This window comes from Buteo buteo, chromosome 17 (assembly GCF_964188355.1).
Source record: "Buteo buteo chromosome 17, bButBut1.hap1.1, whole genome shotgun sequence".
NCBI classification, from domain to species: Eukaryota; Metazoa; Chordata; class Aves; order Accipitriformes; family Accipitridae; genus Buteo; species Buteo buteo.
In genome coordinates, this window is record NC_134187.1 from 5965187 (window position 1) to 5988779 (window position 23593).

General features: G+C 43.2%; 1 protein-coding gene across 2 annotated transcripts in view; it reads left to right on the forward strand.

Moving 5' to 3' along the window:
* Positions 1-23593, forward strand: part of RUNX2 (RUNX family transcription factor 2) — a 222432-nt gene that overhangs the window by 62355 nt on the left and 136484 nt on the right. For both annotated transcript variants that reach the window (XM_075048976.1, XM_075048977.1), the window contains 3 exons: positions 2510-2817; positions 9487-9643; positions 15072-15176. In XM_075048976.1, coding sequence (XP_074905077.1) covers positions 2510-2817; positions 9487-9643; positions 15072-15176 — 570 coding nt within the window. The remainder of the gene's footprint in view (positions 1-2509; positions 2818-9486; positions 9644-15071; positions 15177-23593) is intronic.

Here is a 23593-nt window from a genome sequence, read left to right on the forward strand (position 1 = left end):
CGCGGGGCGCGGAAAGAGCCCCGGAGGTGTCTCTTCGTGCCCCCCCCTCCACCCACCCACGCTCCCCCGTGTCCCGTGTTCGTGGGGCGGCCGCGCCGCTCCGCCGTGCTTTTCGCGGAGGGGCTGGCAGGACAGAGCCGGCTTCCCTTGCTGGGTCAGGGTGCCGGATTTAGGGTTTGTAACGGCTGCGTAAAAAGGACACATCTCCCCCCGACAGACAGACAAACAGACACACACCGCCCCGAGTCACACACAGGCGGCGAGCAAGGAGCACACACGCAGCGCCGACTTTTTACAAGAAGGTGGAAGTAGCAAGTCGAAGTAAAGCCTTAGAAATTAGAGGGAGGGTTGTGATAGGTTGTTATCTGCGCTGGGAGGCGTTTACACTTTTTTACTATTGGGTATGTAAATTGTTTTTAATAAGATCTGCCCTTTTTTTTTTTTTTTTTTTTTTTTTTTTAAGGGAGAAAACAAACCAGACTCCTTTTACCTTAATAGTCTGAAGGGGGTTTTATAGCTTTCATTCATTCAAGGAAATGGTTTAGGCTTTAGACTACCGGAGTCTTAGCAAAAAAAACCCTTTGGCACCAGATTATTCTTACTATTATTTTTTTTGCAAACAAGATTTTTCATGCCTTTTTTTTTTTTTAAACAAACAAGCCCAAAAGTGTTAATGGAAAAAACCCGGAGAGAAGTGGAGATCGGAGACCGTCTCCTGCTCCCCCCCTTCCCCGTTCCCGTCCCCCTCCCCGTGGGTGAGAGCGACTTAAAGCAAAGTTTCTCCTCCTGTGGGGGATGCACATTGTTTTATTTATTTTGAAGGCTGCAGAAGTCTGAGGACTGAAGCACCACGTGCTGCTGACTCTCATCAGCATAATGATCGCCTTAGCCAGAGAGTCCTGTATATATAAACCACAAAAACCTAATCATTAGAAATCCCAGCCTCCAAAAACCACATTCAGGACAAAAAAACTGTGGCTTTTTTTTTTTTTTTTTTTTTTTCCGGCTCCTTCATCTTCCCCGACCTCAACTTCTTGGGACCCAAAAGAAGTTTGTTGATTTTGGTTGCCTTTTTTTTTTTTTAACCCGATTTTTCAGAAAGAAAAATAACTCAAACAAACCGACATTTTAATGATTTTTTTGCTGCTGTTGTTCATCAAGGGCGGAAAAAAAAGAAAGATTTTTGTTAGCCTATTCAACTCAACGGACTTGGATCCAGCAGCGACTTAATTAAAAGGACCGGACTGCACCGAGGCTGCCTTTTCCCAGAATTTACTTGGTCATATTTTAGAAATCAGCCTAAGGAGGGCTGTTTTGGGGTGGTTTGTGTTTGGGGGTTTTTTGGGGTTGTGTTTTTTCTTTTTTTTCCAACTACGCTCCCCGCTTTTTTTTCCCTGGGAATCCGAAAGTTCAACTTTTCTTAAGTCCTGATCCTCCCAAAGGAACCGGCTAAAGTCTCTCTATTAATTATTAGTCCTGTGACTTTCCTCCTCACCCCAGCAACCCCCGTAACTTTCTTTCCACGCCGAAGTCACTTCGGGAGCGCCTTTTTTTCCTTTTTTTTTGGGGGGGGGGGGAGGACCACTTTTCCCAAGCCCCTTCCCGAGCTCCCGCTTCCTGAAGCCAAAGGCAATAAGCGGGGGAGCCCAGCGGCTCCTCGCCTCTGTCCCAGCGACGCTTTTTTTGTTTGCTCCTTTTCTCCCTTTTTTTTTTTTTTTTTTTGGTCCGGAGGAGGAAGATTTCTTCGGAGGAAATCGGGACATTCCCCTGAACACCCCCTCTCCGGCTCTGAAGAGCTCCGCTCCTCTTCTGGCGGCCGCCAACAGCAGCAGCCCAGGAAGCTGAACCAGCCGCGAGTTTTACTTCTCCCAAGACAACCTTTTGAAAAAATCCGAAAAGGAAAAGAGGACGGGGAAGGGAGGGGAAGAAAAAAAAAGGAAAAAAATTCAAGCACTTGAGGGAAGAAGCGGTGGCTAGAAGGAGGGAAAAGAGCAGAGAGACTGTGCAAGAAGGAAGGAAGGAAGGAGGAGGAGAAGCAGCAGCGTTTTGCAGCTGGGCAGAAGCCGGGACCATGCAGTTTCCAGCCGGGCTTTGCTAAGAGGGGCAGCCCCGGACCCCACAGCCAGACTCTGTCTCCTCGCTGCTCCGGGCTGCAGGCGCCCCCACACCGGCATCGCCCCCCGCCCCGTCCATCTTTCTTTAAAAAGAAAAAAACCAAAGCAAAACAAAAACAGACTGAGATTTTTATTTTTTTTTCCTCGTGCGTTTAATCCGCTCCTGTTTTGATATTTTTTTTCCGATTCGCTTTTTCGCCCCTTATCCTCACCCCTCCACTTTTTCATTCACCCCTTTTTTTTCGCTCTATTTTTTTTTTTTTTTACAACCCCCACCCCCCACTACACGCCTCCTCCAGCGATCCCCCTTACCGCTCCCCCCCCCCTCTTCAACCCCCCCCCCCCCCGCCCCCCAATTCGCTAACTTGTGGCTGTTGTGATGCGTATTCCCGTAGATCCCAGCACCAGCCGGAGGTTCAGCCCCCCCTCCAGCAGCCTGCAGCCCGGCAAGATGAGCGAAGTCAGCCCGGTCGTAGTAGCCCAACAACAACAACAACAGCAGCAGCAGCAGCAGCAGCAGCAGCAGCAACAAGAAGCGGCGGCCGCCGCCGTGCCCCGGCTGCGCCCCCACGATAACCGCACCATGGTGGAGATCATCGCCGACCACCCCGCCGAGCTGGTCCGCACCGACAGCCCCAACTTCCTCTGCTCCGTCCTGCCCTCGCACTGGCGCTGCAACAAGACCCTCCCGGTGGCATTCAAGGTGAGACACCCCCCCCCCCATCACACACACAGCCCCCCCCCCCCACCATCACACACACACACACACCGCCCGCCTCCCCTTCTCCCGCAGCCGCCCGGGGATGCCTTTAACCCCCCCCCCTCGCTGTGCTTCCTCCCGCAGAGACGCCTCTGTGTGTGTCCCCCCCCCACGGCCCCGCAGGGGCTTCTCTGCCCCCCCCCTCCCCAAATCCTGCAGTGCCTCCTGTGCGCCCCCCCCCGCCAAACGTCCTTCTCGCCCCCCCCCAACTCCAGTGCCTCCTGTGCACCCCCCGCAGTGCCTCCCTACCCCCCCGCTATGCTTCCTGTGCCCCCCCCCCCGTAACGCCTGCTCTTGCAGTGTCTGCTCAGTGTGTCGTGTCCCCCCCCCCCCCCCGGTCCATGCACCCCCTGCCCTCTCCCACACAGTGCGTGTCCCCCCCCTCCGGCAGCCATCCCGTTATCTCCATCCCCGCGGGGCAGTACCGGTGTGTGTGCCCCCCCCCTCCCCATTAGTGCCCCCAGAGACACCCCTTCCTCCCCACAGACCCTTCTCCTGGGCTTTCCTTTAAAAAAAAAAAAAACACACCACCCCAGGAATGGGGGGCTTCACCCATCTGCCGGAGCTCAGTGTGGGGGTGCAACGTGGGTGCCCCCCCACTGAGAAAACCAGTACCTCACCTAGGGGGGTGCCCCTACCCCCCTCCCTGCTCCCGGGGGTGGGACTGAGGGTTTTGGGGTGGCTTTGAAGTGTCCTGGGGGGGGTCTGGGGTCCGAGGGTCAGGCTGAGGGTGCTGGTGTGGGAGAAGGGGGGGCCGAGGCTTTGCCCCCCCCTACCCCAGAGGCAGCCCGAGTCGAGATGGGGCTGGGAAGGGGGGAACGGGGCTCCTGGGGGGGGGGGACACACGGGACGGGGCCCCTTCACTTCTCCTGGTGGACAAGCGAGGAAGTGTCTGGCCAGAAGACGGTCCCCTTGGCAGGGCTCGCCCGTTTCAATAATAAATACCACCCCGATCTGCACCGGGGATGCTGCTTTTAATTTTCTGTCTACATCCCCACGGCGCGCTAATGAGAGGAAAAGATTATTATTTTTTTTTAAACTGTAATAATAACAAGAATTGCGCGCTATAAAGCAAGCCCCTTTCCTCCCCTAGCAATATGTGAAAAGCGTTCCCCCTGGAGTTTTCTCTCCCGTGGGCTTCGGAAGGGAGAAGGTGGTGGCTGGGGTGTCCCACAGCACCTGCCCGGGTGGGGTGTGGGGTTGGAGCTGGGGGGGGGGGAATGTCCCAGACCCTCTAGGTGAAAAATAATTGCTCAAAAGGTAGAAGAGTTTGGAAACGGTCTCGCCCAGCGCGTTTCCAGAACGTCGCCTTGTGCTCGCGTTTCCCAGTTGCTAGCCGTGTTATCACGGCCGTTCATCCGGGAAAAAATTAGTAGAAGCGGTTAAATGAGCTGGCGTTAAAGCGAGGGGTGATAAAGATGAAGCTCCACTTCGGAAATGTTACGGGGGTGCAGATGAGAGTTGAGTAAAGAGCTTTTGCGTGGGGGAGTTGGGGCCTGCTCGTGCAGGTCGCGGTGGTCGGGCTGAGTAGAAATGGGAGAAAAATGGGGTGTCTTCTGTTTTCGTGACTTAGCGTTAGCACTCGAAGGCTCTCTAGGTGTGGATCCCGGTGATTCTGATTCACAGGGGCTTCGGGGTAAGGAGGAGGACCTTTCGGAAAATCATGATTGTAATTTAATTGAGCGTTGGATTAAGTTGGTATTATAGTTACTCTTTATAGAAGGGACACGAGAGCGCTTACATTATCGTACTCACATGGCAGTTTTCGTTAGAAACGTCTGAGCCTTCTACCTTACAGCAATTCAAAGGATGCGGTCGCAGTTCATTAGAATAAGGGAAAGATCTAAACTAGATACTAAAGTATTTAGAATATTATTACAGCGAGAGTGCTTACGTGTGATAAAAGGATAGAAAAAGGTTTAGAGCATTTCCCAGTCTTCTTGTGTTTATATATATATATTTATACATGTCTTATATTTGCGTCGTATGTTTGACTGTTGACGGGGAGGAGGTATAGATATGACCAATTTTTCTGATGCATCAGGAGTAGCCATCGCCTCTTGCACCGTTCCACTCTGGGTGCATCTGTTTTCATATGCAGTATGCAATGCGTACTTTTTAAAATATGCCGAAGATATATATGCCCTAATTTACTGGTAAATTAATTTGAAACTCAGTTGAAATAATCTTGAGAAATTTAAAAAAAATATTTCATTTTTCAAAGGTAACTTGCATGCAGCTGTCCAGTACTTTGAGACCAAAGAAGCTGCATGTATCATACAGTGAAACACTTGACTGTGATATAACAGAATGGGAATTATCTCTGAAAAGGAAAAAAAAGACAGATTTGGGCTCTATCGGCTAAACAGTGACATGAAAGTAAAATAGCTCACAGACAACACACTTTTTGAAGTTTTATTGGCAATAAATAATATGTTGATGATAATGTTTTGAGTGGTGTGTTAAGTGTGTCATAATTCTCTCGCAGAGATCTCTAGTTAAAAAGTACTCTGGGTATAGCACTGTTTTAATTTAAAAAAAACAGATATTAATCATATGCAGGAGAGGAAGTATGTTATAAACAGTGCTGGGCTTGATTATAAGTTTTTGAAATAATGTTGGCTTAGTATTAGATTTGAATTTTAAGTATTAATATTTACACACACTGGGGAGGGAGTCCCTGCTGAGTGTATGAACTCATAAGACTGTTAATGCAAACTGGTTTGTGGGGGAAGAGTATTAGACATCTATCTATTAATATAGTTCTACCTATCTAGTGATATTCTGCATAAAAGAAATAGACATTGTGCAGCTGGGTCCAAATCACATTCACTTCTTAATGTTAATAGCCAGCGGTCCTTTATTTGAGTAGAGTCATCAGAATTTGACCTTCTGCTTATGTGTCTGCCTGGGAGTTTTTACTGAAAGTCATAAAGACCCGAAATGCCACGTTAGCTGTTACAAGTGGCTTCTGTATGATGCTGATAGTAGCAAAGAGCCTTCGTGGACCTAAAGGCAGGGGAAAAAAAAGGGACGTGAAGTCTAAGCCCTCTCCTCAGTAGCACCACAGTAGTTAAGGGTCTGTCAGCATTTCTCCTCCAAACCCCAATTTTCAGAGTTTATAACTCAGCTGTTTTAAATAGCTTCAAGCTGAAACCTGCTGTATAAATTGTCAGCCCAGATGTATATTTTGAAACAAAAAGTAGTGCAATTCAGTTACTCTGTTTTAAGTTACAGAACATTAAAATATTTTTAATAGTATCAGATGCACTTTTGGCAATCTCAGGAAAACGCATTCTCAGTACGGAAGATTTTACACGCAGAGGCTGTTTGAATTCGGTGTTTCGCAAGAAGTGGTAGATATCAATGTTTGTGAGGAACTATTTAGCATGTGCGCTAGCTTTTTTTCGAAACAAGCATTTTACTCTGCAGAAAGTCTTAGTACCTGCTGTTGTACAGCAGTTTTGCTTCGTGCTTATAACTTCCGTCTTTAGGGTACATACTTTGGCCAGTTCAAATCCCACTGGACCGAAACTGGGCAAACAGGTTGCCTAACCAGACGAGAGTTGTGTTATGCAAAAAATACATAGTTATTTTCAACTTGTATGAATTGGTTTGGTTTTATTTTGTGGCTTCATCTGACTTCGTGTACCTTCTTGAGTTTTAGTTAAAAAAAAAGCAGGAGCAAAATCTGCCTTAATCACTAAAGCGTGTAGGTAGTTTAATGTGGAAAATAAAGATTTTGAAATAGTAGAGATATTTATGTTTCAAGAATAGGTAAGGAATGTGCGCTGTGGCTACTTTTAATCTTTAATTTTTTACACAGCCCTTATTCATTTCACAGTGCACTTACAATCCTCTTTCTAAGAATATGTAAATAACTTTGGATTGATACATGGCATAAAAAATCAAGGTTTATGCCAACAGTCTTTCAGTATGTAAAGTTACCTTCTAAAATTCTCAAAATGATGTGTATTTCTCCAGGTTTCAAGCCTGTTTTGCAGAGGTTTTTTCTAACCAGTGCTATTATGGATGTGTGCAATAGTCTTTTGGTATTTCAAGGCAAAAAAGTATGAAATCACGAAGAGAACAAGTATTTTCCTCCTGTTGCATAGCAGGGGAGCTTCCTATGTAATGGGACTTTCTCTTATTAGCCAAAGTTTTTATTTTGGCCTCTGATTTCAGTTTGTCTGTTCCTTCGGTCTTCTCCTAATGAGCCAAATAGCGATATTGCATCACACTGCATCAAAAAGCCGGTGCGTTTCAGTAACGATGCGGTTCTTGATTAGGTGCGATCAGCCCGGTGACTCCGGCAGCGGCACGTGCAGTGTTGGGCTGATGTCTGAGCTGACAAATTGAACTGACATCATCGAGTGGAAAGGGTAGGGAGGAAACCTCTGAAAAGCAAGGGAGGGTCGGGGGGGGGGCGGGGGGTGTGTGAAAAAAAACCTTTGAAGAGGTTTTGCTCCCTCCTGCCCAGGTGCTGGAAGCTGAACCCGTGCTCAGGAGACCGGGTTGAGACGGAGGCCCCTGGCAGACTCACACTTCCTCCTGTGCTCTCGGCTTCTTCATGTTTCTGGAGTTAATGTGATTTTTTTTTGTTGGTTTTTTTTGTGAGATATAAAAAGTGTAGCTTGCAACTCCCCTGGACGCTAATGTGCATGGCAAGACCGTCCAGAGATAACGTGGTCTGTTGCTAACTGGGAAGGGAGTGTTTCGTAGGTAGTCTCAAGCCCCACGCTTTAGAGTTTAAGCCAATATCCATTTGTTAAGGGTTAGAGTCAGCTCTATAATCTGCTCAGCAGATTATTACTTGATATTTGATTATTATTTATCATTCCTTACACTTGGCTTTGAAGACGTCAGACCTGGTTGCTGTCAGACCCAAGGCACTGAGCTAGTGGGACCTCAGATCTTATCCACAACGGCGGTTCCTGTGTTTTTATGTTCAGGGACGTTCATCTCACTTTAAAGTAAAATATTTGCTTGATAGACGAGACCTCACAGTAGTTTGTGGCAAAACTCAGTTTGCAGTTTTGGGTGGTGTTACCTGGTGTTTCATGGAAAAACAGAAAAGCACCAGTAGATCCTTTTTGTACAGCATTTCAGCCTTGCTTTCTTCTTTCTCTTCAATATTTCTTTTAAATAAGATGAGCTATAATTTTCAGGAACACAGTCTATTTTAAATATTTTCAGGTTTTTTTATACCTTTGTCATTAGTTTTTATTGTTTTGGAGAAACATTGTACAGTGCACTGGGCCACATAATGTTCTCCCTATATATTCAGAACTCCTCATTCTTTCCACTTAATTAATATTACAGTGCAACCTGCAATTGTTAGTTTCAGCTAGGATCATTTATGGGAAAGACATTTCAGGTAGGGCTTATGACAAAATGTAATATGTATTTCAGGAGACAGAATAAATTATTCTGAAGAATATAAAAAGTCCTATCTGATCATGTAAACTGGTCGAAACTGCAAGGGGATGGGCTTTGTACCTCAAGTATGTTTTTTTTTCAAGTTCGAGCTCAGCCATGCAAGATTTCTGAATCTCTTTTTGTTTTAAATTTATTTCCAGCATCAGTATTAGTTAACTGAGCAGAAGGAATTTATTTTCTTGATACTTTTGTGGGCTTTTTTTACGCCATGTGAAGAAACGTGTATTTTCTTCCTAGTGACTAGTATTCCTGTCTGGTTTTACTTCAAAAAGTCACAGTGCAGTAACACTGTAGGTATCCCTGGTGTTTTTGAATTAGAAGACAGTAGCTGTCTGCTCTGTGGCATTTATCTAATCAGATGTTGGAGCGCTACACAACCACTGAAGCATGAAAGCGAGACTATCAGCTAGCTGAAACGTAAGGAGAAACACTTTGATATCTTCTGTTCACCCATCCTGGAATTTGAGGGAGGTATCAGCGCTAACCACATGCGACTCTTGCGAGCGCTACGAAAATTTACATGCCTGCAAGGAAATACAGCCTTTGTTTTGTATTGCATCCGAAGGGTTTGAATTGGAGCCATAAAGTGCTCCGTGGCAGCAGCGTGTTGGGTGGAGAGCTTTCTCTGCTAATGCCCCCGGTGCCACTCCTGGGGTGGGTAGACGGCGGGGGGGTTCTCTCTAGCTCGAAGTCTGAGGAGCTCTGGGGTCAGGGTGATGGGTGCAACCAGCGGAGAAGTAGAGCTGAACCTGGGTGATAAGGCCGCTAATAGTAATTTCTAACTTTCCATTTCAAATGTGTTCCTGCACATAATTTATGGATATGAGCCATGCCTCGTGTTTTCTCACTGCTCACTGGTTGCTAAGAACAAAGTTGGCCTTCAGGAAGCATTAAACCATACACTCTACATAAGGATGTTGAATGTTTCTGAAGAACTGTAACAAAGAAGAAACTCCCTATTAGGCTTTGAGAAAGGGAGACAATACAAGATGTTTCTTTGTTTGATGTGGCACTTTGTTCTGTGTTCAGCTAATGCATGACTCTTCACCACAGCGGGCTGGAGAAGCTGCCGCAGAGCTTCGTCATGAGCGCGGCAGGCTGCAAAGCTGGGATGGAGACACGCGTTTCCAAAGTGTTGCCTCACGAGTTGTGGTTGTCTTCCCATTTTAACAGGTGGTGGCCTTAGGAGAAGTGCCTGATGGGACCGTGGTCACCGTCATGGCTGGAAACGATGAGAACTACTCTGCAGAGCTGCGAAACGCTTCTGCCGTGATGAAGAACCAGGTGGCCAGATTTAATGACTTACGATTTGTGGGCAGAAGTGGAAGAGGTAGGCCGCTGCATTTTACGTGTCCATAATGAAGTAAAAACAATGTCTAGACGTCAAACTTACTTTGCAACGAAATACTGATCAATCAGTAAATACGTCGCTGTCGGCCTTTCACTTGGAGGGATGAATGCATGTTTTATTTGCAAACGTCAGCATTTGTGCAAACCAAGAGTTTCTCTTAAAGTTTTTCTGACTCCTCACGTCTGTACACTTTTAGGAGACGCCAGTTGTGAAATATGATTCACAGAATACCTGCTTCCCTATTTTAATCCCACAGCAAAGGTGGAAGGAGATGGGGGTATTTGTGATCTGGGTTACGTGCAGTCAGAGAGTGTATCTCAGGCCACTGCAATGAGAGGTGGAGAATTCCCTTTAGCAGTAGAGCTGCTTCTGAAGTTGTTGTAGAAGACCTGTAATTAAGGGGATTTTGCATATCACATGTGCTATGGGTTGTATTCTTTAAGGGCTTACATCTTTAAAGGCTTACAGCTATTGGTGGAAAGCTTTCTAGTGACTTCCCTGCCCTTTACGATCAAACTGCATATGACCTGCAGAAATAAGCTGTACTTTTCTTTTTAGTAAACTGGTTGACTTTTTATGAATTGGGCTTGAACAAAATTTAACCTTTACTTTAAATGACAGGGTAACTTTCAGTTTGGGGTTTTTTTTGAAGATGTAGAGTGCTGTCATTGTCTTCCAGCTGTTTAGGAGCTTCCTATAATCTGGAAACTGCACTGCACTCATAGAAAGCCTTTGTAATCATTGCAAGTTTGCCAGAATTCCTCTTTAAGATTCTTGTAGCTGCTTTCAAATTTCAGGTAATGATTGAAAGGATAGCTTGAAGGAAGCTGGCACTTCAGTTTTTACTGCAGGTTTGTTATATCAGTCATTGATTCAACCTACATTTTTTTTCCTTCATGTATTTGAAGTAATTATTAATTTTTTTAACTAGCTCTGCATAGGGCAAAACAAAGCAATAGAAGCTGAACAACTGTGTTGGGAAATTAGCAATAAAGCTAATTTTACAGTAATATTCTTTAGAAAGCAGTTGTAATTCATCTTAAGGAAGGAAAGAATATTTGTCCAACAAAAAAGTTAAACACATGACAGAGGCCTAGATAGTCTAAATCACTTGGCACGCTTTTACAAGTGCTTTGTGAAAGTGAGTCCATAAGCGTGGCTTACAGTGGCTATTTTTTATTTTGGTGACATGGCTAACAATTCTCTTTATCATTTTACAGCTTTAAAAGTATCAATAATAAAGAATAACTTGAAAGACAGAGGAACTATTGCAACAGTAATGCAATATAAATATGGAGTTCATTGCCCTTTCAGATAAGGTGTTACCTATGTCTTCCATTTGTCTTGCTTTCTTTAAAAAAACCAGTCTGCTTTGTTATTCTGCTGATGGATTAGGTTTGAAAGTTCTCTGGCTCCATCACTACTGCTGCCTTACAGTGAAAGTTCAGTAGTGTATCAGTCTTTCAGTAGTGCTGAAAAAGAACTGAAATGTGATGTACTACCTCTGATCTGTGAATTTCATTTGAAACCCATGATACATACTTTTTATTAAAGCATAGGAAATGAAATAGAGGGCCTAAAGCCTCAGTAGATACGGCTACAGACACATACAAACACAAACCTCCTAAAATTTGATTCCAGTAGTTTAATTTATATTTGTATCTAGCAGACTTGGAATAGACTTTTTCTCTGATCAATCTGAGTAGAATCTATGGAAAAGCGATAGTGTACTTTTCAAACCCTCAACATATTTATTTAAGAGACTTCAAAGAAAAACAAAGGGTGTGCACTGTTTTACTATATTGGCTTTCTGAGTTTTGGCTAGTTTCCCAAATAGCAATTTTTATATTTAAAAAAAAAAAAAAAAAAAAGGGAAGAAAAAAGACAGACTTAACTGCTTGCAGACTTTTCACGCATGGAAGATGAAGAAAGCTTCTTTTGATGAAGTGTAATTATGTCCAAACAGAGCTGACCCCCTCCCCCTATATTTCTTATGATCTTAACGGAAGAAAGTAGGGCTTTTCCTTTGAAGCAGCCGGGACTCGGTGGAGGATCTGAAATGCTGCATTCTGCTGCCAGAGGCAGGATGGAGAAATTGGTCCAGACTTGTCTTCCAGACTTAGAACAGAGAGGGGGAGAGAGAGAGAGGGAGAGAAGGAGAAAGAGTTATCATTAATGATAGATTTTTAGAACTCTGCTTAAAATAGCAGGAAAAGAAAGCAGTAGTTGCAAACAGAAGTGAGAAAGCTCCTTACGTAGACAAATATTGGTAGATACAGGTCTTGAAGTAGAACAGGAAAAATAAAGTAATAAAGAAATCATTTTTCGGTGGCGAGAAACTAATCCACACCTGTTCCTGACTTTAGATTTACATCTTTCTAAACAGCTCGCTCTTTGATCTCTGTATCTCTAAATTTGATTGTGAAGTCTGAATCATCAACTTACCACTTCACCTCCTCTCCCACGTTCTTTCTTGCTTCCCATGGCTCAATGGAGAAACTTGATTTTTATACATATTAATGTTGCTTGCCTGACAGAAGCTTCACGTTTTTGTTTGTATAATTTCTCTCAAACACCTTTTCTGGATTCATAAGAATAAGTAACCAGGGTGCTTTATGTGAATGCAGAAGTTGTTTGTATGTGGTTTTCAGGCAGTAGTTCACTTTTACAAGCCCGATCCACAGCGCAGAGAAGAAAGAATTCCTGTCTTCAATAAGCAAAGGATCATAACCTTAATTTTGTTGTGTCCTGATACTTTAATCACATTAGCATCTAACTGAAAAAATATGCAACACGCACAAGCTGCCGAGTCTCCTTTCAAGCTAATTTCTGGGGTTTGCCTTGTGCTTCAGCATATGTCCATCTCGTCCTCCTGTGTCAGCTGGGCTCACATGTGTGAATAACAAAGAATGCACAGTTTAGACACACTGAAGCAATAGTGCCAGATGACTGCTTGGCTGGGGAATTTAATAAAAGAGAACTACAATTAGTCTTTAGCCTCTAAAAGTGGATAGTTGAAATGACTAAGGGCAATAAAAAAAGGTGATAAAAAGTGCATTAAAGGATTTTGTAACTGAGGAGGGATATCTGTGAAATATCTGTGGCAGGCATAAGCATCACCGCAACAGGGGACCTTAAAAATTTATTTTGTTCTTAATCCTGTAATATGTAAATCATCTCTTGAAAGCTCTGGAACCTGAGTGCGCTGGCAGGGCCGCGCAGGTCCCTGCGATGAAGCGATGTGTTGTCTACTGAGCGCGAGGGGGCTTCATCAGTGTTACTTCATCAGTGCTTCGGTTTGGTAGAGTACCAGTTAGGGAACAAAAACAGTTTCCCTTTCCAATTAGTTGCTTACCTGCTCATCTTGGGCTGGCCGGGAGGTGACAGTTTAGAAATGCTCACAGGCGAGGTCAAAACGTAGCTCTTGATATTAAGGAATGCATTTTTCTGGCCACTGTATCCTGTTGAGGTAGTGTAGAAAATCTTGCAGTGCTTTTCTATAGAATGATTTTACAGGGTCTTACCAATAGTATATTTTGTTAAGTTTTAGTCGTGACAGACTTTTATACTGATTTGGTGTATAAATAGAACGGTAGCATTGGCAGGCCAAATTCTTCATTTGAAGGTATATGGGAAATCCCTTTCGTATCTTTGTTACCAATAATATTCCACTGATTTTACATGGGTAACTGAGTGTCATCATCCTGCAATTTAACAGTCAGAACTTTTTGACATGATAAGCTGAAGGAGGCCTTAAACCTGTCCCTGGCGAATTCTGTATCTCCAAGCAATAGGCTGAAATCAAAGGCTGGGTGTCCTGCGTACAGCAGACTCTCCTCCTGCGACGATCACTCTCGAAAGGTCTGAGAAATGATCCATTTCCCAGTGAAACGGGGGAAGGCCACCTTCAGCCACGCATTTCCACCGAGATAGAGTTCAGCCTCCTGAGATTTCGGCACCTTGGCCGGGGTCCTGACCTTCCCTCTAACCGGCATCTCTCAGAGAGCTGGGCACAGCTGGAGCGCAGCTACACCTGGAAATTCGTTTTACTCTAGATGACAGTTATATTTCCTTAAAAGAAAATCCGTGTCACTTTCTAGTTCGTGAAAAATATAGCCAAGACAGTTTGAAGTTGCACTCCTGATAATAAATGATGCGTGTCTCAGGCAGGTTTGGGGGATATACGACTTGGACCAGAGAGAAAGACCAATTACTAGGTTTGACAGCCAAAGCCCTGTTCTGTATTATGCCTTATATATAAGCTGTTCTATATTAGGCTCGGAAAAACTGCATTAAGTTTGTGCTGGTACATATCGTTTAAGATTTGTGTCTTGATTGAATTCCTTCAGAGTTCAGCAAGAGGAAAAGCCCTAGCAACAAAAATGCATGTATACACACAGGGAGCGGGGGAAAAAAGGAGTTTTAAGTGTCTGGTAAAGTAGCAGCTTAAATGAGCACGAAGGCCGAAGATTGCTGACTGTTTTATTGAGTCACTGTTGTACGCCCACCTTTTCCTGTCTTGAAACAGTTTTCAGTTTTGACTATCTGACATGACTAACCGTTGCATATCTAACAGATTACAACTGTCAGTGAGTCTCCCGAACGGGGGCCAGCGCCTTGTGAGAATGTGCGCTCAGACACAGGCAGCTCCCTTTATTTATTTCTTTTTAACGTTTTCATTCAGCTAAAGGCTGCGGAAGATCTTGTGCAATCTCTGCATGAACTCGGAACTTTGGAAAATAAAAAAAAAATGCAGACTTACGATAGCAACGTGCATGCACACAGCAGTTTCTCACCCTCATGGGAAAGCTGGGGGCTTTCTTAGTATTTCATAGATGGAATATATGTAGGGGAAAAAAGTGCGTTCCAGTAATAATGATATCATCATATTACCCCTGGCATATGAAGGACAGGAGACACTGATTCCCTGTTAAAATGACTCCCAGGAGGAAAATATATTCTTTCCTCATCTTATTGTAGTCAAGTCAAACAAATGAAATGATAAAACTGTGTGAAGTAAATAACATGTGGCCACATTCTGCTCTCTGTCACACAGCTGCAAAACTGGAGTAAATTTTTAAATTATCTGACTAGCTTTGGATTTACACCACTTTCAATACAGCAAAGAATTTGGCTTGTCTTCAGCAGTGAATCACTTTTGTTCTGTCATTGTATGATGACCCATTATTAAATAAGAAACATTTAGATTGTCAACACATGGACATATTCTTGACATAGAGTAAAACTGAAGGGGAGGAAAACTCCTATGGTCAGTTATGTTTTTAATTTTCACGATTGTGGTAACGACAGGGAATAATTTTAAACGTCTCTGATTCTTTACTGAACATGCATGTGACTGTTTTCATGTTGTAATCACTCATTCCTTGTTGTTTTTTTCCCTTTGTAGGGAAGAGCTTTACTTTGACAATAACTGTCCTGACAAATCCCCCCCAAGTCGCTACATACCACAGAGCTATAAAGGTTACAGTGGATGGGCCAAGGGAGCCAAGAAGTGAGTATTATATTCTTATTTTTGCACTTATTTCTGCTTAATTTCGTTTAATAGAGACCCATAAATGAAATATATATCTTTGTCAAACATTGGTTCTTGCTCAGCAAAATATGTAAGCGCATGCTTAATTCGGAGTCTATTGGACCACACACGTACTTGCATTAAACACACACTTAAGTGCTTGGCTGAATTTGGGCAATCACAAACCTGATTCTCATTCACATCAAGGTCTTGATACATTATCTGCCAGCGTAAATGAGAACTAAACCCACTGTATTTATATATAATCTGATTTAGGCATAATAGACACAATCCTGCAACATGCTGAATTCCCTAAACTCCTGTAAGCTTCCAACTGAAGACGTTTAGAACAAAATAGGAGAGGGATCTTTCAGGATCAGTCCTAGTGCAGAGAGAAAATATATAATATAGTGCCTTTTTGTTTGCCCTTAAATTCTTTTGCCATCAGATAATTAATGCACCTGGTTAATCTCATCATACCTGAAATTGGTTTTCAGCTATGGACTCATCATAGACCCCTGGGGGCCAAAGAAAGATAAAAACCAGCATATCAACAGCATGGTCTTTGTTTCTTATTTGCGCACAGAAAGTACATTTTATTTAAACGTAGTCCAGCAGATTTTCACTCGGCACGTTTATCTCATAGCAGTGCACCTTCCTAACTTACTAAGAATCTATTTGCAATGATTGCTGGCTATATTTTTATGACAATTGTGGTTTGTCATGTTCTAGCAGTTTTATGGGTAGCACTTATTTTTAGGTACAGTGAAGTCTGGTTAATCCATCATGATTTATACGGCTGTCTCTCTGTCTAGCACATTTAGCTGGTAACCAGTCTCACATCGTATGGGTATTACTGATGAGCCAGTTCTGGAGTTTTTTTCTTAATCTAACTAGAACAACTCTTTCTAAATTGATTGGATTAACCAGGTATAGCTGTACTTAAATTACATTTAGTGATTAAGAAATATTTGATGAATAACCACATTAAAAAAAATCCCTATAATGGAAGCATCTCAAATAATTATTTTGCCTTTGATCTGCACATACAAATGAGACCTTTAAGGAGCTTTCATGGAGTTTTGTTTAAAATACCACAAAGACAGAATAAGTAGAAAGACGTAGACAGAATTCATGCAGTTAAGTGTTTCTCGTGCTAATACACGCTGCGGTGTCACCTCCTCTTATACTGAGAGACGGGAACTGAAATGCGTTCTGTAAGAACTGTCCAGGCTGTAGAGTTTCACCTCGAGTAACAGATAAGAAAAAGCAAGTAGCTATGGATAAATTTCATTACGTAGATAGTTGCGTTGCTACCTGCTCACAGCTGAAGTGTCCGTCTGTCACAGCAAGGGGATTTTTGTTCTGTCTTCTCTCCCTAGCTGAATCAGTTCCCATTTTTAATTTTCACCTGCAGCTGATGCTCCGTGTAGCTTACTTGGAGACACTGGGCAAATTGCATTCATGGAATAAAACCCAGGGCATAAGTGATATATCATTTAGCCATCCCCATTTGGAGGCTGCTTCCATGTATGTATTGAGGCATCTGCAAAAGAGGAAATGTCCCAGCAGAGGACACAACCACTGTGAAAGAGCAGAGTGGTTTGAAAATGATGCAGACGATAGCGTGGACGACGCTGTGTAGCACAGAAAGGGAACCTCTTTGCGTTCGGACTAACCATTTTGGTGATCAGTGGATAAAAAGGAGGCTGTGTTCATATAACTTAGTAAGATTTCCAAGTTCTGCTGGAGTTTTTTAGTTTAGACCTGAAAGGCTTTTGTGTGTGATACCTGTCTGCTATTCTCATTGAATAGCTGAACCTAGGAATGCTCGGTAACTTAGTTCTTATAGCCTAGATGGAGTTATTGTGTCTTTCTTCATCTTTTTTTTTTTTTTTTTTTAAAGAAAGCCAAATTTGAGCTTGAATGTCTGTCTGAATTTTAATATTGTGGCTAAATACTTAGTGAAGCTCTACTCTGGGGTCGGTTTCGTTCTGCAAGTTTTGTTATTGCAGTCTGATACTTTCAAAGCTATGACACCTCCAGAATGACTAGTTACTAAATGTGTATTTTCAGGGAAAGAGTAGCTCCAGTGAGCTGTCAGAGTTTTGCTGAAGTTCTGCTTCCTTCGGAGAGCCTCTGCACTCGTGTAGATTTATGACTGTTTGGTAGTAATCGTTCAAGAAGTGAATCTGGCATTGACGTTGCATAAGGAAAATTAGGTGGTTGGGGGCAATAAGGAATTCAAGTCAAGGAGCGGCTCTGATAGCAAATGTGTTTTTCTTAACAAATTATGTATCGACAAATAGTGCCCCTCTCTGCCAGGATCTGTATTTCACCTCGACATCTCAAGCATGTTATCCTAGTTTTCTTCTCTGGCAGCTCAACCAGAGCTGTCACATCACAAACAACTTTTTTCTTAATATACACATCTGGCGTTGGCAGTTGGACCAACTTCATAAGAGCACATGATCATCATTCATTACAAGATTAAAAAGTACCCCATGGCATCATTGATGTTTTTTAACTTTGATCTTTTGCAGTTGTGATTCATCTCAGTTATAAAACTTCCCTTTAAAGGAACACAACCGATGACTTATTAGAACCTTCGTTCTAAGTAGCGTAAACATAAAATTATGCACATCTTTACAAAATGTCATTTACTTTGTTGCCAGCTTATCATTTTAAGACATGACATCATGCTTTAGATCGTGAATTTGTAAGGCTTGTTTATAGGCAAGGCACTCTGACCTTCTGTTGGCAAGTTGACTCAAGCGAATGAATGCTGTGTGCTTTCCAGGAGCAGTAGGAGCAGCAGCAATGCCATGACAGATATCACAGTCATTTAGAGCCTGACTTTAAGAGTGCTGAACAGTCATGGCATGCAGTGACTCCAGTTGGTGTTTTGGATGCTCAGCACTTCAGAAAGTCAGGTTCTGAAATGTAAGTGCCATTTAGTCGTATTAAACATATGCTTGTAGAAGCTTGCTGCCTTGCCTCTCTGTTATTATTTTAAAATATTTTAATAGAGGCAGTGATGTCAGGTTGCTCTATTAGGAAAAACTGCCCATTTCTATATGAGAAAAGGTCTTCTAATGATTTTTCCTTTGAAAAGATTTATTTATTTTTAATTATCTATTTCAGTCTGTCTAATTACCATCCAGGGACATCGACTGTGTTGCATAGTCTGTGTGCTGGATTGAGAGAGCGCATTGCACTCTGAGCGATGGAGTCTGGAGACAGGGTTGTATAAGATCTTTGGGAATCATTGGGAAATCCTGCAGATATTTTTCTCTCCTCATATCCAAGATAAAACCTTTGCCATATGCATGTCTTAGCCCGCAGAGCTGCCTTCCAGCTGGGAGGGCTGAAAGAAGTTTTCCGGAGAAGTAAGTTGTCGTGAGGTCATAACTGACCAACAGATAGCAAAAGGTCACTGTAAAGGAATTAAAAGAAGAAAAAAAACAGAACAACCCCCCCCCCAAACCTTTACCTAAGCCCCTCTTTAATACCTTTGCCTTACCTTATTACAAATACAGAAATAATGATTTACCCCTCAGTAGTGGTACCTTTCGAATAGGAGACATGTACTCCTTTCTGGCTGCTTTTGGTAGAAACCCAGTCAGGAGGGAAATCATGAGGAAGGAGGGTGGAGAATTCTATGTATTTTTATATTTTGCCTGACCTCCAAAGACTTTAGTTCATCTCTAGTTAAAGGTGGTCTCCAAAGTCACCAACCACAATTTTCTTTATCAGCATGAGTGGCGAAGTAGTTCTGAGCTTTGAACTGAAGCGTTTCAGGAGGAGAAAACTGCTCTATTTCATTCAGCTCCCGAATATTTCTCTGCTGCTGCAGCTTGCAAGGTGCACACGTGATGAAAGGTATGAGCAAACATCGCCTTTTTGTCTGTGCACACTGCAGAAGCCAGCGAAAGCCAGAGAGAGGTTCTGCTCAGCCTTTGTATTAACTGTTTGGCCGACCCGGCTTATAAAACGCAGATAAGTGATTGAGATTTTTGAGATTCCTCGACTTAAAACCATAACAGTTTTTAGGAAGTTACCCCTCTTTTCTTTCAAAGGCAGAGGGTGGAGGGATAAGTCTTGGGCTAGTGGAATGTGCTTTGGAGTAGAACAGCTTTAAATCTTTCAGGGTTTGGTGTTTTTTTTAATTTATTTTTTTTCTTTTTTTTTTTTCTTTTCTTTTTTTTTTTTTTTTGTTGACTGCCTGTCAGGAGCTGGGCTGGTGGCCAAGCAGGAAATGACACATCGAGAGGCATTTGTGTTGTGCAACATTTTGTGGAACTGATGCAAGGATACATTGTCTGTTTACGCATTCCTCTGCTAACAGCCTGCATGGCAGTAATTTTATTCAGGGACACATGGCATGCTACAGCAAGGAGCTAGATCCTTAACATCTCTTTATGCAGAATTATCACAGCAGTTAAAACACGCTGTGTGTCCCCCGTTTAGAATATTCTCTGGCTTGCCTTCAAAAACCACTCTACCAGCCCCCCTTCCTTCCCAAGAATATATTGATTTGGCTGTGGGTTTTTTTGCACTGTGGTAAATTGGGGCAGTGCAGAGAGAGAGAGTTTGCAGAACAAGAGGAAATTTTACAGGCAGGTCCTACGTTGTGCATCTACCTCAGGCCGTAAATGTAGCATCGCAGTTTTTTTCAAGCAACGCATTGCAGACACTGAACACGGAAGTTTGCATCTGCATGCGTTTTGGCCCGGCGAGGAGGTTTTTAATTAAAGTCAATGCTAAATACCCTGAGGTACGATGAACGAGTCCTGGGTTTTCACCCAAACCGAAGTCAGAAAATCTGTGACTCGCGCTGGTGTCGTTCAGAGTGACAAATCTCTACTGAGAGTGGCTGGGTTATTCCGGATTTCTCCCGGCGTAAGTGGGAGCAGAGGAAGGCAGAGTGGGCGGTCTGGCGGTTTGCGAGTTGCTCTAAATTACTTTGTAAAGCTTTAACGTTTGCATTATAATGCCCCTTTGTAAGAAGTGAGGCAAAATGTGATTATACAGCCAAAGAAATGTTCAGCATGGCTATGCCATGGAGTTTAGGTTCTTTTCTGTGACTGTTGTTAGCAGATTGGAGCATGACCACGGTCCACTTACAGGCTGGGACCTGACCTCCTGTGCCAAGGTCCCCAGTAAAGAGTTGGGGTGCTCCTGATTTCAGCGGTACATCACCAGGTCCTTGTGGCAGTTGTAAAATGTGAGACATCATAGTCTCACTCACTATCATTTGCCGCTGGTTGATTTTTTTGCGAATGTGCCGTTTCACCAAACCGTACTAGTTGGGGACTGGAGCTCCTGAGCGTTCCCAGAGCCTGTAAGAAACTGGTGGAACGATTCAAGTGTTCCTCGTCAAAGGTGGCAGACATTATATATACGCCAGTGGTTTAGGCTTACGTTTGAGCTGGGTGTGTAACCCACGGAGCAGGGCTTCTTCTTACAGTTAACCCCGACCACGGTGCGTGCCTCTGGAACAAGGGGACCAGGAGGCTGTCGGGGCTGGTCGCTGCATGCCAGGGACCGTCCGTTCTTGTTTGTACCACTGCGGCTGGAGAGGGGCTGATGCCTAAAAACTCATCGTCTGAGGGATGAGGGACTATGAGAGTAAAAAATAATTTCTTTTCCAGTGATCCTAACTCTTATCTGCTGATGCAGAGCATAGGGTAAGATGAAAGCGAAACCTACTTAGTTCACTCGCGGCTTGAATTCATACACGGCTGTTCTGAAATGTCAGTGATCTATGGTGACACCGGCTGGCTCTCTCCATAGGAGGAAATTGCTGCCCGGGGAGGTGATGGAATGACCGTGTGTATTTTTCACTGTTATGGTGAGAGGGAAAAGGCCTTGAGAAGATTATGTAAAACAAATGGGCAAGTCTGAGCATAAAACCATTCCCTAAGATCTCATCAATAGTAACGCAGTCTCGGTTTGTATTTGTCAACAAAGCAGGTCGTTTCCATCCCATTGTAGAGGGAACACTGCTTCCAAACTACACTCTATTCTAGTACATTTGGCATGTAAGAGGACCATCATGGTACTTTTCTGATATTGCAGCTATTGCTGTTTGTATTCAAAACGTCTCTCCAAGCCACAAATGAAATCGTGGCCCCTCTGCAGAGCTGTGCTGCATAGTCGTATGGTAAGAGAGTTTTGCCCTGAATAGCTTACAATCTCCATTAAAAATACAGATGGGAAAAGGGGTTACAACTAAACAAATGAATTCAACAGTGGAAGTGAGTTCATTCTGTATCTCCGTACAGCACGACTACGAGGAAAGGAAAAGTAAAAGACATTTTTATAAGTCTGTGCCTCTACTCCATGTAGCTACTGTGGAGGAAGATGGTATTAAAAAAGGCATTAGAGCAGCTTTTCCCAGACCATTTTGTTCCATACTTTCCTCCCCAGAGAACTCTGGTACATCTTCACTTTTGAAACGCATTTAGCTTGTTGCTACGAATAGCAGCATTTTTTTCTCACACGTCAGTGTAGCACCTCTTATACCTCTCCCTCCACTTTCCAAAGTGGGTTGGGAAGTAGGGAACAGGGCAAATATGTTTGGGAGACGCTGCATCAGAGTAGTAGTGTAAGTAGAGTACTTATGTAGTTCTTCCTTGCTGGCAATCCCAAATGTCTTTATAAGGTTTCTATAAAATTTATTTTTATTCTCCATATAAACTTCATTCTCCACTGAAACATGGTCATCCCAGACGTGAAACACAGATGCTGATTTAACCAGACAAGGAATGCAGAAGAGGAAATGAGGAAGAATATCATACTTAATTGAAACTTCAGGGGAAGAAACTTAGTAATGATCTCATGCTGCAGCGTGTTTGGGACACCGGAAACCTTACTTTTATGAAGAACTGGGCTCCTTAATGCATGTGTCTGCTCAGATCCCCTGTTACGTATCTCATCTACAGTAGACCAGCTTACTCAGCACAGTAGTGGCTCACTGTGGACTGAGGGTGGCTTTCAGCTCTCCAAAAATTAGACATGGAGGGTAGGTTTCCTCTGAAGTGAATGAAGAGACACAGGCACTTGCACAGAGTGATTCATCCCACCTATCTTAATGTCTGTCTTAGAATGCAATGAACTGCCCTTTAGAGCTATCTGTCCCTTACCATTGATTATAAAATCTTAGAATGCAATGAACCGCCCTTTAGAGCTATAAATGGAGGCTAGATGACTAGCCTAGACTAGGCACCCTGTTTTTGAGATGGCTGCATTCAGATGAGATTATGAGATATTCTAGTCCTAAAGTGTACCTAATGACTGCTGTGAAATTCAGGCAACCTGAGTTAGCTTTGAAGCAGGTAGCTCAGGTAGCGATAGCAGTACAGTCACAGATAACATGGAGCTCAGCACTGGTTAACCAACTGTTTGCCCAGCTTTTTGGGTGGATGCTTTGTCTTCGGTTGAACTGTGAGCAGTCCACGCTGCATTTCTGACAATGCAAGGAATTGTTTAAAGCTGACTTTGAAGTGTCTGTACGGCTGCCATAATGAGTGCAATACACACATACCTTAAAAAATGATGCTATCTACTAAGGCATCATTATCACCTTTTGCAGGATTTCAGTAGTCAAGTACTCTTCAGGTCCTACTCAGCTTGGCTTGTGTGAACTGCTGAGATTAAAACTCAGGTTATTTAGCTGTAGGCGTAGTATTCAATAAGATTCCCACACTAACTACAATATTGCAGCTGCATAAGAAACAATATAAAGGTGCTTATACACTTGATAGGTGTTACCTAAAGGTGAAGAATATTGGGGAACACGTATAAAGATTTTCCTAGCACTGGGAAATACTCCATGTTTCCAATGTTCCTGCTTCACATCAGAAAATATTAATTGTGCCTTCCTTATCCAAACTTAACATGCTGGCCATGCACCTTTGATTCTGAGATGTAATCTTTCCCACAGCGTGGGAAGGCAAACCCTTTTACCTGATTATTGTCGGCATAAATGTTTGTTGCTTCCATCACTCTTCAAACTCTCGTACCTGCATTTTGTGAACTTTACTCCCACTTCATAATACCCTGCTTCTTTAGTAGCCCTGCTAATTTAAATTCAGGATGCCAAACAGGTATTAATCAGGGTGCTTACAAGTGTAGAATCTGCTTCCTGCCTGTCTGTAATCCATGTGAGTAACGCTAATTAGTTGTCTGCTTCCTTAAATCTTCATACGCTTTCTCATTCTTGCATTCCTGCAGTAGTAGACACGGTCTTAAATGTCACGTGCAGTCAGAGGCACTTGATGGTGTTTCGTTTCATTGCTCTTACAGCTCAACAGGAAAATTGTCACCTCCACAAGCACCACCAAAGTGCGGTGTGGAAGAAATGGATGAGTCCAGCTCTTGCATTTGTAGAT